This window comes from Polyodon spathula, chromosome 4 (assembly GCF_017654505.1).
Source record: "Polyodon spathula isolate WHYD16114869_AA chromosome 4, ASM1765450v1, whole genome shotgun sequence".
Taxonomy (NCBI): domain Eukaryota; kingdom Metazoa; phylum Chordata; class Actinopteri; order Acipenseriformes; family Polyodontidae; genus Polyodon; species Polyodon spathula.
The window spans coordinates 87,555,229-87,574,093 of NC_054537.1; the positions used below are offsets into that span (position 1 = coordinate 87,555,229).

The window sequence follows — 18,865 nt, forward strand, 5'->3', positions numbered from 1 at the left end:
TTTCTTTCTTTCTCTTACCGTTCACAGTAGCAGCAGGGAGACCACACTAACTGAAACTGCCGTGTATTATAGAGGTGCGCAGATTGATAGGCACCCCCGGCAATAATTGAATTATTGGTAGTGATTACTAAAGGTCTCACCTTCTACACACATCTGTTTCAGCAGCATAGCAGTACCCCATATATTACCCGCTTGTTTTGCCCCATTTACCCCCTTAGACGCCTTGCTCACTAAATATCGAGGTAACTCTAGATAGGATATCGTCGCCTCTTTGCAAAAACACTAAATATTTTAATGAGCAAGTCGTACCCAACGAGCAGCAGTACTCGAAGGTGCAACCAATAAAATGCTATAGCAATCCAAAGTATGATGCTAAAGTTGGCTCCAGCTTCTTATTCGCATCCCGCAAATGTAACACAGATTGAATAAGTACCTAGGGTGTTTTAAGTGTTAAATCGTTTTGGGCCACTTATTTCAAAGTCGATTCTCATACAGGGGGAACCCCTCTATGCCACCTAGATGTATTTATACCGGTCCAAAACGGACTTTGATACAAAACAGCGTGCAAACAGGGCACAGATTGCATACAGTTTCATTTTGTTTTTCATTTCATTTCATTTTTCTTACGGCATGTTTTAATTTTTGTCATTTTTGTATCAAAATCAATGTCGGGCCGGGATAAGTACACAGGGGTGAGGTACAAAGATTCTCTCTGGTGAGAATCAGTTTGGAAACAATAAACTGGAATGCGAATAACAAGCTAGCCGAACAAGAAGCCAACTTTATCAACAAGTAAGACAACGGGATTCCTATGCATTTTCATTGGTTACATTTTGGGGTGCTGCTACTCATGGGGTACGGCTTGCTCACTAACATATTTAGTGTTTTTGCAAAGAGGAGACGATAATCTATCTAGGGATATATCGACATTTATTGAGCAAAGCGTCTAAATGGGTACATCGGGCAAAACAACCGGGCAAAGGCTACCGCTATGCTGCTGATACAGATTTGTTATTGAAGGTTTTTTTTTGTTTGTTTTTTTTAAAGGGACGATTATTATTTTAAATAGTAGCAATATGTTAATTAACGTGTAATGAGTTAAAACACACAGAAAAGGGACACGCTGCTTTGTCAACTACACCGCGAATAAGGAACCGGGAATAACCAACTGCTTTGCGGTTTTATGGTCGAAATGTTCTGCCGAAGCGCTCTGAGTAGCTTCAGATGAAATCTCTGATATTTTTCCTACCAGCCCTCCTGCTGCCTACCCCAGTGCAAGCTAAACTCTCCCCTGCCGTTGTAGCTGGTGTCAGCAGTGGATGCACGCAAGTACCTTGTCACGCCTCGTCAGACTGCAGCCTGGTGAACAAGTCCGGGCAGACTTGAGATTGCATATACTCCTTGTCCTTGCAAAGGAGCCGGCACCTTTGTACAGCTGTGCTTCAGAGTGAGAAGTCCCGGGTCCACGCCCGCCCTCTGCCTATGTAATGAGCCTGCCTGCGTTAACCGAGTTCTTAAAACGTATTACACGTATTGAGATATACATTATTATAGGTGTGATAGATAGAAAATATGACCTAATTGATGTCAGATAACAAAATCTTTTTTTTTTTTTTTTTTGTGTGTGTGTTATAATTCTGAAATTAAAAATTGACAGTCTGGTTCTGTGATCTACACGCGCGGTTTTAAAGCGATAGGCACCCAAAAATGCATTCACGTATTCTCGAACATATATATTTATATTTCTGCAACAACAGCGGCTGGAAACTCAAGTGTTGTGGTATCAGCCTAAAACTGTCTGAGTGTGAACTGAGTTTGAAGAACTTTGCTTTTTTTAGGTTTAGATGCAGCACCTATGCAGACACTGCACATGGTTTTGTCACAAGCCCAAGCCTTCCAGTGCTACTGGGTTAGTCAGAGCCGAACACCGCTCCCATTCAACTCCATAACAAAGTGAAACACCATGTATACCATGCCCTCAGGCTCTGAATGTCCCAGGAGGCTGACATTCAGCACAGAGTATCAGGGTGACATGCACATAATAAACCCAAAAGCTCAAGTGCCTTGCTTTTTTGGTTGCCATGCAGGAGGTATGCTTAGACAGCTGTCATAAATTGAGGAATGGTTCTCAGGAATGGTCTAGATGTGAAGGTTCTCGATCTTGATTTTCAGAAGGATCCGTTCACGGGAACGGACGTTGCATCCCAAAATGTTGACCTAGGAAGTGCGTTAAATGAGTACTTTCAGCTGGTTTGCACCCACTGGTTTTTTCGACATTTCTCTGTTTAGGAATATCGTAGAAAGCTCATTCTAACACTTCAGAACTCGACACAACTCGACTGGTACAAAGAGTCAGACCTTTTTGTTTGAGCCTTCGCCAAAAAATGCCTCCAACTTCCCAAAAGTTTTCATGCCAGTGTGTGTCAGGGGGCTATAGTTAAAAATGTCCCTCCCCCTCCCCTTATTTTAACTTTTTCTCTCTTTTTGAGTGCTGCACCTCAATACTGCAGGTAATAATTAAATGAAAATAAGTTTATTTATAGACTTATTGAACTTTTTGCCAGGCAGAATTGATTTTTAGGTTATGTTTTAGGTGGCATTACATTTTTAGATTGTTGTAACAGTCCATTTACCCAGAACACAAAAATATTAAATTCCTATCCCTGCTTTAGAAGGACCTTCTATATCTAGAGAACTGCCAGTCCAATTGGGATGAAGCTTGCAAAGGACATTCTTTATTACAAATTATTGAGAGATGACAATATTTTAGGAATATATTGTGTTTTTGGATGTTACTAAAGTATTTTTTGAATGGGTTTCTAGGACGATATTTAGCTATTAGGTTATTGAATCTAGTCCTAATAGTATATGATCTACCTGTCTATATGTCAAACGTACATTCTTACATTTGCATACAGTGGGTGTGGGTCGTCATGGTGACCTTCTTTTTCATGTTACTGGCACTGCAGCTCTCATTTTGTAAATCCAGGTGTGGTGGGAATGGATGTCACTGGCATGATTGATTATATTTACAGTTGTGGCTCTGGCAGTAACAGAGACATTAATGATGACTTTGTTTTTCTTTTTGAGGGGAAATAACTGTTGGATAAAAGAACAAAATGTGGAAAAGAGCTGCTGTTCTTTGGCTTTTGCTGTTGGCAGTGAACCCAGATGTAGCCCATGGACAGAACAGAAAAAAGACGGGTTGGAAAAGAAGTAGCCTTATACTAAGAGATGAAGGAAAGGGTATGGGTCTGTTTCTTACATTTTAAGGCAGTCTAAAACAATTTATTTTATGAATTGCAATCTCTAAAACAAATATGTTTCTCCTATATGATGTGAGATAGTCACCTCTCACCATTAACAGCTTTAAACTAGCAGTGTACTAAGCTTTATGATCAACAGGCGTTTATAAAATAAAATCCTTATGCTAATGTGGCTGAAATCCCTAACAAGCTGCTACTTGTCTTTCCCATTACATTTTTTTAAGGAAAGAAATCATGTGTTAATCAGACAACATATTAAAATGATAAGTGGTCTTTTGTTTACTTTTCTGTATTGTTCTTTCTGTGTGCTCATCCTACTCTGATCCTCATGGCCAGCTTCTGTAGGTTTTCCACACTGGTGATTGAACATAATCCTAACACAGAGAAAAGCAACACTGCAGAGGATTTACACTTTGTCACAAAAAGGGACTTGTCATCTTGGGTATACTATACACTACCCCCTGGTGGCTAGCTCTTAAAATTACATGATTGATCTTCACCATCTGTTAGTTTACAGATTGGATTACAGGGTGGCAGAACTTGATCTCTCCAACCAGCACTGATAGAGGAAGTTACCAATGTGAAAGGATTTAAACCTTGAACTACAGAAATAAAAAACTTGTAGACAAAATAGAAGGGTTGTGAATTATTATCAGGGAAATATTTCTATTAGGGGTAATAATTGGCATTATAAAAACATGAAATATATGTGTGGCATTGCAGATTAGATTGTGAAATATAGAAAACAGCGGCAGCCACAATTTGATATGGAGTTTTACAGACTGGTTTTATGTTACAGATTTATATAACATTTAATTCATGTAATCATGTAATTTACTGGTCAAAAACAGTGACAGTTAGATATTTTACACACGCTCAACTTAATAATAAGAACAGACAAACATATCCAACAATTTAGCTATGGCATATGGCTGGTTTCAGAGCCCAAAGTACTAAAACCCAGTTCTATTCTTATCTTAAGAACAGTAAATGTGTACTGATTTACAGATCTTTTAAAAACAGACTCTTTGGAAGGACGCGTCAGACTGCCTTGTATGCAAATACACACATAGGACTGTTTTAATTAACAGAAATTTGAGGATGTTGTCCATTTTATACAAAGTGAAGTGATGTTCTGTTTTTTAATCTATTTTTTGCCCTGTTTCCAGTGATGCTCTGTCCTTTAGACATTGCCTTCATCATGGATAGCTCTGAAAGTGCTACGAATATCATGTTTGAGAGGGAGAAGGCTTTTGTTCAGGATTTTGGTGAAAGAGTAATGCAGATGACGTCACCTTCTGGCATGAAATTAAACACCAGGTTGGCAGTGTTACAGTACAGTAGTATTGTGAAGATAGAGCACCCCTTCCGAGACTGGCAAAACATTCAAGTCTTCAAAAACCGGGTCCGCTCAATGGTATATATAGGGCATGGTACATATTCATCCTATGCAATCACTAACACCACCCAACTGTTTGAAGCGGAAACGAAGCCTGGCAGTGTCAAAGTGGCATTACTGATGACTGATGGAGTGGACCACCCCAGGAACCCAGACATCTTGGGAGCAGCAGCTACTGTTAAGAACTATGGCATCAAGCTCTTTACCATTGGGTTATCAGCCCTTGCTTATGAAAGCACCAGTATTGTCAAACTGCGCTCCATAGCTAGTATCCCAGCCGAACAATATGTGCATAGCCTGACTGATCCATACCTTCAAGATAAACTCCTTGAGCAATTGGTGAGTAGCAGTTTATAGCAAATGTTTTGCTCCAGATTCACAAAGAGGTAAGTAAGCGGAGATCATAGTGATAAGATGTTCAATACAGAGGGGAAACTATAAGAAAGAAAAGCAGACAAACGTTTTCATTCAATGCAAGATTTCCTTAAATCTGTTACTGGAAGTAATCAAGTGAAATTTAGCGCACTCGGAACTCCACTGCACCCTTGCTCTTTTACATTTTACATCTGAAAGAAGCTACAAAAAACAAGTTGTGTGCCTCAGCTGCACAAACGATTGATAATTCTGCAGAAAAACACAGTGGTCATTTAAATGAGTATTGAGAACAAGCATTACATCTAGATTTAATTGTGTACAGGCATGTGTTTTTCATAAGAATGTCATTACAGTGATATTTTGCAAAATTATTGTAAACTAAACAATTTACTTAATCATAGGAGTGTTATTTGAAATGAGGAACAAACATCTTCCCAGAACTGCATCGCACTGTAGTAACGTATCATACAAATAGACTGGAGTTGAGGTGTATAGTGAAAAACTGTATCCCTGAAGGGCATATAGTGCCCCATTTTCCCAGATAATTATTTTCTCATTAAAACATCTAGATCATAGGCAGGCAAAAACAATTCTAAAGCTTGCATGATACTCATACTAGTACTCATGAATTAACATGTTCTTATTTTTTTAAAGAAATGTTTACACACATTTGACGGCTATTGAATCCTGCATGAAGGACTCTTTCAAATATCTTTTTGAATCTATCAATACCTAAATCAGTTATGGTTTGCATCACATATAATCACGTACATGTTCATATACATGTCTGACAATTCATATTTTCATTTGTTCATATATTCACATGTTTTTTTATGTATGATGCTGGGTGAAAATGTACAAGCTCCCAAAGGGGGAGAATTGGTTGTATGTAGCCACTTTTTTGAGTAAATTGTTTGAGGAATTATTTTCCATTAAGTTTCTTCTCAATTTTTGCTCAGAAGAGAACTGTAAAAGTCACATAATCATACAATAAATAAGTTTGAAGAGCTGCTGCAGGCATTGTGGACCAGCCAGCTGATTTACCTGTGGAAAAAATATGTGTTTAAACAGTGAAGCTAATGTGGAAAAAATGCAATGAAAAAACATGATTTTATAGCAAGTTTTCAACTTACACAAATGTATCCCCAGTGTGAATTACTGGTGTGTACATATCTGAATAATTCTCATGGATTAGAAAGTATGAGATGTGGATGTGTGCGCAATCACTCAGTCGCAGCACCCAACTGAATTCCAGTAAATGAACCGTAGTCTGTGCTTCCCTAAAGATGAACACATTACAGAATCCCCTATTGTATTCATTGTCAAGGCTTTATCAGTGTTTGCATTGCAAATTCCATAATTCCTAGTTTCCATGATTACCCATCAAAGTCTAGACTGCAGAGGTCAGAGTACTGTAGAAGTATCAGAAGGCCCTAATAAAAAATGGATTGTGTTTCTGCAAGTTTTAATGCTGGTACAATCCCTGAATTGTTTCGATGCATGAGCACCACTTCTTTATATTCCTGACTTTGAAAGATGTAACTGGCATTTCGATGGTATGTGAACTGTCATAAATACTGAAGTTATTGAAATGCTTATATTATTAATGTAAAAAAATAGAGCATAAAAATGCCAAGCACAAAACTCCTCTTTAAATGCATCCATCTCCAGTCAGCCAATAGCATGCTTTTCCCATGTATTGCTATTAATCCTGAGATGGAACTTAAAACTTGTTTTTTAACATTATCATTAACATGTAGCTCCATGTCTAGAACTGCTCAAGTGAACAAATACAGCAATATGTTAGTATAATAATTAATAGAATATTTTTTTCTCTTTCAGAGTAGAATTGTTGTTGATGGGGTAAGTGTTTTTTTGTACTCATCATTTATCTCTTGAGGTTACATTTCTCTACAGCATGTACATGTTATTCGATGTAAAGGTTCTTGGCATGCTTTTAACTTTTTTTTATTCTATCATGACTAATTTCAGTGTCAGCAGCCAAAGTTGCAGTGTGTTTGTGAAGCAGGAGAGAAAGGAGCTCCAGGAAGTCCGGTAAGAGCAGTACATTGCCAGGCCATCACTTTGAATCACTGGACACTGCAATTTAATGAAGGGGAATGTGTGTGCAGGGACTCTTCAGCACCATTACATTACTTTGTTCATACCCTAAGCAACGCAGTGCATTCTTGTACATTTGACCTGCCTTAGGTACCATTCTTAGCTTTAAGAGAAGCAGGACTACGCTTACCAGAATGCTTTGGGTTGTGAGTTAAAAAGCCTGAACTATCCCAAACTGTCCCAAACTGTCCCACTGAACACGGAGCCATATAGTCACATTACCTAAGCATGATTGGCCTATAAACACAAGCGTTTGTGATGGGCCAGAGCCTTGTAGATGGGAAATGTATATACTGTGTGGTTTTGACAGAGATGCAGATAAAAGATAAAAGTTCATTGATGTTTACTTCCACTCCAGTTGGGGAGGGCAATCAAACATGTGCAAATGTGTGTGTTTGAATCCGGGCCTGAAAAATGTGTTTCTGTGAAACCCGGTGATTGTTGTCAATTTAAGTTGCCACATACAGTAAAAAAAAAAAAAAAAAAAAAAAAAAAGTGGTCTTTGATACAGTTAGTCAGTTCTGGGAAGGAACTTGTGGGAGAGAAGACAAGTGTTGGGGTTTGCTTGTATTGCTGTTACAAAGAGTTTGCCTGCTTGTAAGGGGACTTTTGTTTTGAATTTTGTTAATAAGTGTGCAAATCCTGCTTGCCTGCCTGACCATTGGCAACCTGTCAGTGACATCTACTGCAATTGCTGCAAATGATTGTGTTAGAATTGAAGAACCATTATATTCCAAACTTGTCTGTATCCAACCCAAATTGCATGGACATTTACTGAGCCTATTTTAATGCACTTTGCCAGTGTAAGATTATGGTACCAGAAGGAGTGAGGTGCCTCTACCCTTTAATGATATCACAATAGGTGCTGAAAGTGCAGGAAGAAGGAAGAAAAAACACAGCACTTAATTATGAGTCTCTGTATAAATGCATTGAGATATATAAGCAGCAAGTATAACATTTAACATGGATTCTAGTGGGAGCACAGTCAACAGGCATGTGTCCTTCAACAGTAGGTAGCTTTGGTAAAGATCAGCTAGCTCTATGCTTTGTCTTCCAAGTCTGTGTCTCAGTCTTGCTCGCTAACCAACATTTTTATCTCCCTTACTTTCTGTCTTAGTTTCTGTCTTATCCCCAAGCAGCTACTCGGCTGGGACAAAGCAACAGGTGGTAGCGGATTACGCTGATCTTTCATTTATTCCCTAATTCACATTACCACAAAAATGCAATGTACCCTTCATTATCTCTCTCATCTCAAAATAGACCTTGCATATGTTTTGGCCTATCTTGACTTGGCAGGCAGTCAGTAACTCCTTTATTTATTTATTTATCTATTTACAAATAACAGATGCTACCTCTCTTGAAAGTTCTCATACATTCCAGGTTTACAAAAAGTTCAGTTCTCAGCACGAAAGAATCAGGCAATTAACATGATTATTATAAGAATATTAAAATACTGAAATGGTTATAAAGTACTGGATTTTACAGTCCCCACCTTGAAAGAGAAAGTGTTCCAACCTTTCACATTCACAAACCCATAAATCTAAAGTTTAGTAAAATACAAAATCTAAAATAAAAAATAAATGTTAATGCTTATACTTTTGAGATGATCAATAATCTTCCCAACTTGAGAGCGGCCAATACTCAAGCTGTCTTAAATCATAATCACGCGTATTCGATTGCAACAATCATGCCCTCTTAATATATGTCACATCCTCATAGTAGTGTTTAATTAAGCATTTCAAAAAGCATGATTACGGTAAAAATAAAAAGGAAACCAACAGCTTAACAAGCTCCTTTGAAAATCCAATTCTAGTAGGTATTTTTATACAATACTTTTATTAAACCATCTTCCACAATTTATTTTCTTCTGCTGAACTCCCATCTCTCAGGCACCAGGCACCTTTTCCCCCTTATGTTGTGTTGCCCTACATTAGTGGTTTCACAGTATTTTTCATTACTTTTGTATAGCTTGCTACCTATGCTTTTGCCAGTTGCATATTTCCGTAACAAAGGACTGTAGGGTACCGTCGTTCAATACAGGACTGATAGTGGTCACTGATTGGTTGGGGTTAAACTACAAGGTTTCAGTAAGGGTTGTGGGATATAAAAGGGGCAGTCTACAAGCTAGCCAGGCGTGGAGAGTTGGAGAAGCAGCCTGTGTAACCTATGTCTTGCTGAGAACGATTGCTGACTTGCTTGTCTTGAATGTTGCTAAGAAAATAAAACATGTGCTTTAATGGATTGCTGCTTTTGAAGAATTACTTCTGTTCTTGCCAAGTCATTACAATACTGATAAGCAAGCCATTACCAAACAGAACATGAATGAGATAACACTGTGCAGAATAACACTGTAAACTGGAATTATGCATTTTGGTATCTGCAGCTCTTACCTTACACTGACAGTATCATCATAGGAACTGTGTCTTTCTTATAACTTCTGTTTAACAAATTGTCTTTAAACCTACTAGGAATAACATTATATATGTATATACTGCATATCTGTAGCAAGTTGTACACTTGACATGCTGTATTCATAGCCTCTATAAATTAATTAGTTTGTGAGATACTGCAGCAAGCATCTTTTCTATCCAACTGCACCAAGTCTATCTTTTCATTTCAGGGCAATGATGGTCGTGATGGTGATAAAGGTGAAAAAGGATCCAAGGTACAGATCTTCCATTTCAATTTCTCATTTAGAAGTGTTTTACATAGTTTAATTCTACTGGATTTACTATGTTACTACTTCAAAACTTTCTTAAAAGAAATGGAAGAAAAACAGGTTAATATGTAAGGAATGTGTTTTAAATAATAATATTCAATTTAGTATTTTACTTATTTGGTAAATCATAAAACTTTTTTAGTACTGCTTTAATAAAAAAAAAAGTAAAATGTATTGCAAAAGTAATAATTCAGATTATTTTATTGATGTTATTATTTGTTAGAATTAAACAAATATAGAATATTTAGGTTGCTATTTTATTTGTAATTTTATTCGGAATACAGCAAAAATGATGGTTCTCTTTCAATTTTGATGACCACCAATCAATACTTTTGGGATATGCCTGCCTTAGGAAGGTTTTCGCTTAGCATTTTATGTCAGAGCTGCTGATAGGCCCCGCCGTGGAGTGATGTCGTCGGTCCCGCCTGTTGAGGGAATCAATCGTCGCTCCATGGAGCCCACTTCCTCTTTTGCCTCTGACCTATGGTTAGGTGTCACTAACCTGAATGTGTTTTGAAAGAGCTCCTCTGAGTCGACTGTAATTCCCTTGCGTTCGTCTTGAGAGTCGGCTTGTCGCTCTCGTGGAATCAGCGGCTCCATTTTGAGTGTCTTTTCTGGCTGTCCATCATATGAGTGTGACTGCCTGTGCAGCATTGGTGTGTGCATATGTTCTCTTTCTCCCTCCTGGAGAACACCATTACTCCACCAGGGCTTGGCTTGCCGCCCCCACCATTGAGTGACTCTGCCAGCTGTCATTTTCGCAGCTTGGGCAAAATAAACAACAGTCAGTCAGCCATGTGTTCCGCCACCGCAGCTATGTTCTAGCCTGCCCCACTGTTGAGTAGACCTCGGCAGTTGCCTCGGCCCACCCACCTCGGTGCGTTGGGCCTTAAAAAAAACCCCAAAAAACTGTGTTGTCCCTTCTCTTTTTTCTCTCGACTAGCTGAGCTTTAGCCCTATGCGGCTTCGGCCTGTGTCTCACCTGTTGCACGCTGACCAGGTGGCTGACTACATGCGGTTAGGGTAGGCATCGCTGCAATAGCTGCCTCCCTGTGCTTCAGTACCTTGGTGCACGCTCAGCCATTGGTACTTTGGTGCTTGGTGCACTTGGTCCGCATGGTACTTCACTGCCTCGGTGCGCATAGTGCCTTGGTGTTCGATGCATTCGTTGTAATCGGTGCTTGATGCATCCGATGCACATGCTACTAAGGCGCTCCCTTGCTTTGCACTCAGTGCAAGGCAGTGTGCAGTGCCCAGGGTCATACCCAAGCTAGCATGTCTTGGTACCATGCTTGTACATCCTGCAGGGCAAATATGCCCCAGGAGGATGGGACTACATTGTATGTGCGGTGCTTGGGTGTCCAGCAAGCCATTTCAGCCCTAGGGGACGAGACATTCTGCAACATCTGTGCGGCCTTCCAGCCCCAGGTGCTTCGCAAAAAGCTTGACAGGGCCATGGGGATGGAATGTTCATCCCCTGTGACTGAGCTGTCAGAGGCCCTAGGAGCTGCCACAGTTCCCCCCATCCTCCAACTGTCCCAGAGCCCCTCACAGAGTATTCCCTCTGCACACGCTCAGCCGCCACCATCTCACAGCCGCTCCCCATCATCAGAGATGGCGAAGCAGGTCAGGTGCTCGAGGAAGGTGAGGGAAATAATGGACCTGAAGGCACAGATGGCCTGGGTCCTGGAGTTGTTGGCATGGAAGCAGACTCCCAGCACCCACCTCAATAGCAGCCCCTGTCTCCCCTAGGGGAGTTCAGAGTGAGCTGGAATCATCTGCACAGATGGCAGAGGAGGAGAATGAGCTCTCGATTGCGGCCTAGGAAGGAGACGAGCCTGTGCTCTCTACTGAGGCAGAGCCCAGCTGCAAGGTTGCCTCAGAGGCTACTGCGCCCCCGTTTTCTAGCTTCATGTCGGCCCTGATGGGATACGTTATAAAGTTTTTGCAGGTCTCTTGGTCAACAGCAGCTGAGACACGACGGTCCATGTTCAGGAAGCAGGCTGCAGCTCCCCACCCTCAGCCCTTTCCAGTATTACATGTTTCTATTTGTCCAATGCACAGGAGATATCTCCGATTCACCTTTCAGGGGAGCGTATTTGAGTTTTCCATGCTCCCATTTGCCCTCTCCTTAGCCCCCTGCTCCTTTTCGAAGTTTTTGGATGCAATCCTAGCTCCCTTGTGGCTGCAAGGGATCAGGGTGCTGAACTACCTGGTTGATCTGTTCCCAGTCGCAGGAAGGTAGGGGGTGATGGTGACATTAATATATAAAGTACCTTATCGCCTCTATTTGGAAAAAGCTTTGCTGTGCATGAATACCTTTATATATTCATACTGTTTCTCCGCACTACTTCCTGTGAAGTAATCTAAAAATGGAGTCTTTCTGATGCACAAGTCTGTTCAGTTGTTTATTGAACACTAGCATCAATCCGGCCATTATTTTTAACGTTAACTGTCATGTCAGGAGGCTGTGTGGTCTGGTGGTTTAAGAAAAGCGTTTGTAACTAGGTTGTCCCCAGTTTAAATCCTGGCTCAGCCACTGACTCACTATGTGACTCTGAACAAGTCACTTAATTGCTTTGTCTTTCGGGTGAGACGTTGTAGTAAGTGACTCTGCAGCTGATGCATAGTTCACACACCTTAGTCTCTGTAAGCTGCCTTGGATAAAAGGATCTGCTAAAGAAACTAATAACAATGTTTTCTTTTTTATTGAAAGGGTGAGCCTGGCTTCAATGGACTTCCTGGAGATAAAGGCTCTGAGGTATTTATCTTAGATTTTATCTTAGTGTGATATTGGACCTGATTCTCAAAACATTTTAAGGTTATGACAGTTGTGCTTTGACTAATGATCTTACCATCTCTTAAATAGTGGAAGAAGATTTTATGAACCACAACCTTGATTAAATTAATCAAAATGGGCTTCCAGATAAACAGTCCTTATGAAATCATACAGTTTAAAATGTCTTTTTTTGATTTCTTACAGGGCAAACCTGGTGTTATGGGTAATAAGGTAAGTTGCATAGCAGGTGAAGAAAAACTATATAACTACAATATTTTTATTACAGCAAAACATCCAGTTCATACAAATATAGTACAGCATGGTGATAAGATTCCTTTCTTTAATTGCATTTTTTACCCCCTGGATGCAATTAACATCTTTTCATGGTATTGAATTTTGATGATCACTCCACATTCAAAAATCAGTTATTGCCTCACCAATGAGTTTGTCCACGACTATGCTCTTTAATTGTGAGTGACGTGCTGTCTTTTAGGGTGAAAGAGGTGAATGTGGGGTCCCTGGGACAAAAGGAGATAGGGTAAGTCTTAACAGTTTTCTAAATATCTTTTAATATTTTTAAAATGTGTTTAAGTTCTACACTATATAGTAATGTTCTGAGGCTTCATTTAGGAAAAAAATAACACTTATATGCTAAAAGTTTGTGGGTAATTGGGGTTCAAGTGGTGTAATAAAAAAAATGTCCCCCCAGAAACATTTTACTGATTCTTTTATTTCCCATGATTTTGATATATAAAAACACATTTGGTGTCCAAGTATTTCTTTTAACCACTGAAATTAGTATCACATAAATATGATCTCTTAATCAATATATATTGACTTTATACAGGGGCCTGAAGGACCACCTGCACCAAGGGGACCCAGAGGAGAGAAAGTATGTTTTTCACTGCTTAATAAAACACAACAGCATTTTACATTCATAGCATGTTTAATTTTGTACATACTTAATATGCTAGCATGTGTAATCGCTAGTGGTGTTTCTGCATAGACTGAGCACATGTTTCATGCTTTCTAACTATTCCAGCAAAAATATCCAGGTAAGTCTGCTTTCCTAAGGATTCAAGAAGCACTTGCCTATGGTTTTGAGAACCTGCATGGCGTGGGCATATGTGTTCTCCCAGTGGTGCAGGAGTTTGCTGTACATCTCCAAGTGTACCTCATGACTATCCCAGGGCAAAACATTATACAATTCTCTGCAGACATGGGGCTTAGCTACTTCAGTCTTTTTGTACTTTTTCATAGCTGGACTTTACTATAACAATAATTTTAGTGACTCATACAATGTTGTGACATCTTTCACATTAAAAACTAGCAACTCAGAATGGTTATTTTTTTTACAAAGTATTGTTGTTCTACTGTTTATGTAATTTATTCAGTTACACGATTGTTCAATACTGTAGTATTGTGAATTTCACATTATTTTTAGTTCAAGCTATGAGCAGTTTATCAGTCATGCCATGTTTAAAAGCCGATTGTTGCAGTACAATATCTTTCTTCTACCAGCTTTTATCTAATCTTATTCCATCCTAAATAATTCTTAAACCTTCGCACCTCAGAACGATCAGGTTTATATGAAAAACGTCACACAAATGTAGGGATAATTCGGCAAAAAGTAATAAGATATGCACAGTAAGTATTCATAACATTACACTCAACTTTCAAGCAAACAGCAGAAATAATTAAAAGCTTAATTGAACAGGTAGCTTACCTAATATAGAGAGTTTACATTTTAAGTAAGCAGACAAGAAGAATCCTATTAAAATGCATATTGAATTTGAACAGTGTCACTAAGATGCACTTCTGGAATGTGGAACCAGACTTGTATGTAATTCTTCTCTAATGTGCAGATCAAATGCAATGAATTGAAGCTTGCAATACATTCTTTTTTTAAAAGCAGACTTTGTCTTATAGGATTAGTCCTGGGACAGAACTGCTTAACTGTTCTTTACTTCTTGAGTTGAATGCCCAAAGCATTGGCATGTAATTGTTATAATTGTTTACTGTGCCTTTAACAGTATGTAACCAGCAGTGGAAGTGAGCTAGCTAAAGGTCAGAGATTATGGAGAGAACGTAAGGAGAATACATGTTAAAACAACAGTAGCGGTAATGTTGCCTGCAGATATCTAAATAAAACGCAGTTAACTTGACTTGGTGCCTTGCGTTAACTTATTTACATGACAGTGACAGTAATTCCATTTTTTAATGAAAGGGTGTGGCAAAGTGGTTAACAGTGTGCAGATGCAGATGCAGGTGATCAATAAACAGACAGACAATGATAATCCAGGTGCAAGGTGTTTTATTTTATAATCGCATTGCCTGATGGCGAAATAACAGTAAATAACAACAATGACAAGCAATATAGCGGCATGTATTGGTTTACTGTAATCCACGGGTTGGTCCTGAAATAATAAACAGTTCTGATCTTTTACACCGACACGAAACACAAACACAAGTCCACCATTTGTGCTCTAGTGCTCGTAGTGCAAACACAGTTTATGGGTAAAACAAGGTGAAGTGTTGTCCAGGTTCATGCTGGCCTTAAGCGAAAGCTACGGTATCATGTTGAGCCGTGTACCAGTGCAACATCTCCTCCAAATTCGCAGCTGCCACATCGTTTCTCTTCCGGGTTGATGATTTAGTGTACCGGAGCTATGCACCCTTTCTAGATGACCAACTTCTTCTTCTTCTTTGTTAATGGCCACCAAGCTTCTGCCGAACCTTATTGTCGCCACCCACTGCTTGTTTTGATTATAGTTATTGTGAGCCCAACACTTTGATTCCTGATTTTTTTTTTTTAAGACTGGTTATTCCTCCCTGTTTTCCTTATGAATTTCCCTATATACCTGACCATACCCCTATCTATTCTATTACCATCCTCTATACCATCTGCTCTATTCCTATATGCGCTGGAATCCACAGAAAAACCACATATAATCCTAAATCCTAAATACACACTAAATACAAAAATGAATGTAATCCATGATGACCAACTTCTGCCTACCCAGGGGAATGAATTGTCTGGCTGTCCAGTCCAGTTAACTCTGTTATCTTTATATTGGGTCGGGAGGGAGAAGTATCACCAAGAATCGTTTTGTCTCTGTCACAAAGGGCTATAAATTCAATGAGCACACTCTGCTATTCACATGCTGCCCTTTTTATATAACCATATGATGACAGTGTGCAGGGGTTATATTTAGGTCTTTTTGTATTTGCTACGACCATAAAGTCAATGTGCCTATATGCTGTACAAGAGATTCCTATTCATTGTTTACTATTGTAATACATGTTTTATTTGCTGTTTTATTGCTTTAAAAGTCAAATTTAATACAGTCTACTAGACCCACTTCTTATTTAATCCTTTTTCATTTCAATCCTTTCAATTTACTGTCAGTTTAATGTTTGTCACATTGATTGTCCTCATTTCATATGTAATTAAACATGTTTAACTACTCGGGTGTTTTAAAATATGTAATATTATGAACACTTGTAAAGTTTTTTGATGACTGGGTGAGTGCTGCCAAACAAGGAGAGTATTGGATTTGGTGGTTAAGGGTATTCTCATGCAACTTGTCATGCCAAAGATATGTAGAAAGTAACAATCAAAACAAGATATTGCTCTCATTTGAGCTGTTGTTTTGTTCACAGGGTTTAATTGGACCAACAGGGGACCAAGGCCCTGAAGGAATCCCTGGACCTAAAGTAAGGAATAATTCTAGTTAATTTCCATTCGATAGGAAAATCTATCAGTTTAATTGCTGATTTGTTGACACGTCTTTACCACATTGGGGCAATTATCATGGAAAAAGAAAAATAAGTCTCACCTTTTTCTCACTCTATTGTGGTAGTACTTTTGGGTTGTGTGTGTGTGTTTCCATGTAGTTTTCTTTTAGCCAGAGAAATTCTCCTTCCAAATGCAAATAACTTAATTAATACTAAAATACTTGAGGGTATTCAAATGTTTGTCTGAGTTTCAATTTGGCCTTGAGTGAATTCATATCATTAAACTTGGTTTCCAGATGTGGTTAGTTTGTGTCGCAGGTGCAGCCTGCCTCATTTGGCCACCAACAAAAAATGTAATAAAAAAAAACAAGATTACATAAATAAAAAACAAAACACCAAAAAAAATCCATAAAAGCACAGTGTACTATCCTTGTATTTGCTAAACATTTTTTGAGTACAGTACAAGATTTCCCACAGAACCGTAGTTTTAGCAATTCTGATCAAGCTAAAATACCAGCACTTTAGGTTAATGATATAAAAATGAATTTAGTACAGTACATTTTTAAAATATCGATAGTATATCTAATAATAATAATAATGAATATGTGAATCCAAACTCCACAGGGACGATTCAAGGTTTCAGCCAGTAGTTTTCTTTTAACAGATTTGTGGAACTATTTCTTTGTCGTGTTTTTGTACTTTTAAAACAAATCTTGCTCAGTGAATTGGCTCAAGCCTGATGTTTTCGGTAGCCTGCAGAAATAACACAGCTCTGCTAATTTAATACATGTTTTGGTACCAACATACCTTTTTTCCCCTTGATATGTACCCATGATAGATGTTGCTTAAAGAGTGAGTAGTGGGGTTACGAAAAATATAGTGTCATACATCCCCACATATTACTACAACTGTTTAAACAATGTACCTGTCATGTCTCTTTTCATTTTTAACATCTGGACAACTTTTTACACTTATGTATCTTTAAAGTCTGTTTCAAAGCTCTTTTCAAAATGTCTGCTCTAGTGCTCTGGGTTTGAGATCTGTCCTCTAAATCACTGCAGGAAGAGTGATAAAAATAAAATAAAAAAAAAAAACAGCAAGTGCTCTGGCTTTTTTGATCAGTAGCACATCATGGATTGGATTGTTATTGCTGTGTTTGAATGTGGGCAATAATCTTTACACTATCGCTGCACTGGAGCAAACTTTTTGAAAGCTTTGAAACAGACTTTAAAGTTATACGTGTAAAATGTTATCAGTATGTTAACAACAAAAAGAAAAAAAATGACAGGTAGGGATTTGTAATGCTATGTTTTTTGGAACCCCGCTACTAACTTTTTAAGGCTAATGTACAGTGAATTGAATCTTATTGCTAAGGGACAGAAAAGTCTAGGCTTAAAGCAATCAGCCATCCAATGACCAATTGACATTCTTATTTATTTATTGCAAAGGGTATTTATTTTTATTTGTAGTAGCTTCAGTATTTTTTATAACCTTGCTCATAAAACGACTTAACTATAACGCAATTTTTCTGAGTTAAATGGCAGTAATTAAAAAAAAAAAAAAAAAAAAAAACTATTAAAAAACACATTGAAGGTATCTAAACACCTCTATACCGTATGCTTATTTTTTCCTATTTGATGAAAGAACCTTTCCAGTCATGGCTACTTCCAGCAAATCTCAGATAATATAGTATGGCTTGATACAGCCTTAGTTAGAGCAAAATATTCTGTGAGGTTACATCACAAATTTAATTTTCACTGCTGAAGCTTATAAGCATAGGGTATGGTTTCTGAACATGTGTCCGTGCAACCAAAAATGTTTTTGGTCACACTTCCTATAACATATGGCATGTGCGTGGTATGTACATCCTACTTCACAGAAATAATGACTGTGGAGAGCGAGTGACGACTGCATGGAAACCTGGCCTGTGATGGGAGCGCATCGTTCTTCGATTTCATTATGACTTTCATTTTCAAAGTAAAATTTCTGTAAAACTTATTTTGTTGTTGTTGTAAGCATGTTTTTTTTTTTTTTTGGGGGGGGGGGGGGGGGGTAGTTTATCTTTTGCAAATATTTTGTCATTGTTTGTTGACCTTTCTTTACAATAAAAGGAGAGGATAGCAATATGAACGACAAACGTTTGGAGTATGTTAATGAGGTGATTGTCATAGGCTGTTTGACCGATGTGATACACAGCCCCTTTTACTCCAAGCATTCCTGCACTCTGCAGACCTCACATACAGTATTATCTTTTTTTATTTAATTTTTTTTTAAAAGTTGGGGTCCAGGGGCCAGATTTGTTATAGCCGAAGGCTATAATGAAGGCCGTTACAGAGAGAGTGTCCTGTGTATGTATATGTTTTTTAATTAGATTTTGTAATGAAACCTAGTATTTTGCAATGAAATAGTGTAACAAATAAATACATCATTTTCTGAGACTGAACAGTAAACAGTATTTTCATAATGAT

General features: G+C 38.4%; 1 protein-coding gene across 1 annotated transcript in view; it reads left to right on the top strand.

The window, feature by feature from the left end:
• Positions 1 to 2,121: 2,121 nt before the first annotated feature.
• Positions 2,122 to 18,865, top strand: part of LOC121314001 (collagen alpha-1(XXVIII) chain-like) — a 45,433-nt gene continuing 28,689 nt past the window's right edge. Inside the window, exons 1-14 of the mRNA XM_041246766.1 lie at positions 2,122 to 2,224; positions 3,163 to 3,246; positions 4,436 to 5,004; positions 6,883 to 6,903; positions 7,033 to 7,095; positions 9,782 to 9,826; positions 10,824 to 10,903; positions 11,188 to 11,621; positions 12,016 to 12,121; positions 12,597 to 12,641; positions 12,864 to 12,882; positions 13,153 to 13,197; positions 13,507 to 13,551; positions 16,323 to 16,376. Of these exons, the coding sequence (XP_041102700.1) occupies positions 2,122 to 2,224; positions 3,163 to 3,246; positions 4,436 to 5,004; positions 6,883 to 6,903; positions 7,033 to 7,095; positions 9,782 to 9,826; positions 10,824 to 10,903; positions 11,188 to 11,621; positions 12,016 to 12,121; positions 12,597 to 12,641; positions 12,864 to 12,882; positions 13,153 to 13,197; positions 13,507 to 13,551; positions 16,323 to 16,376 (1,713 nt within the window). The remainder of the gene's footprint in view (positions 2,225 to 3,162; positions 3,247 to 4,435; positions 5,005 to 6,882; positions 6,904 to 7,032; positions 7,096 to 9,781; positions 9,827 to 10,823; positions 10,904 to 11,187; positions 11,622 to 12,015; positions 12,122 to 12,596; positions 12,642 to 12,863; positions 12,883 to 13,152; positions 13,198 to 13,506; positions 13,552 to 16,322; positions 16,377 to 18,865) is intronic.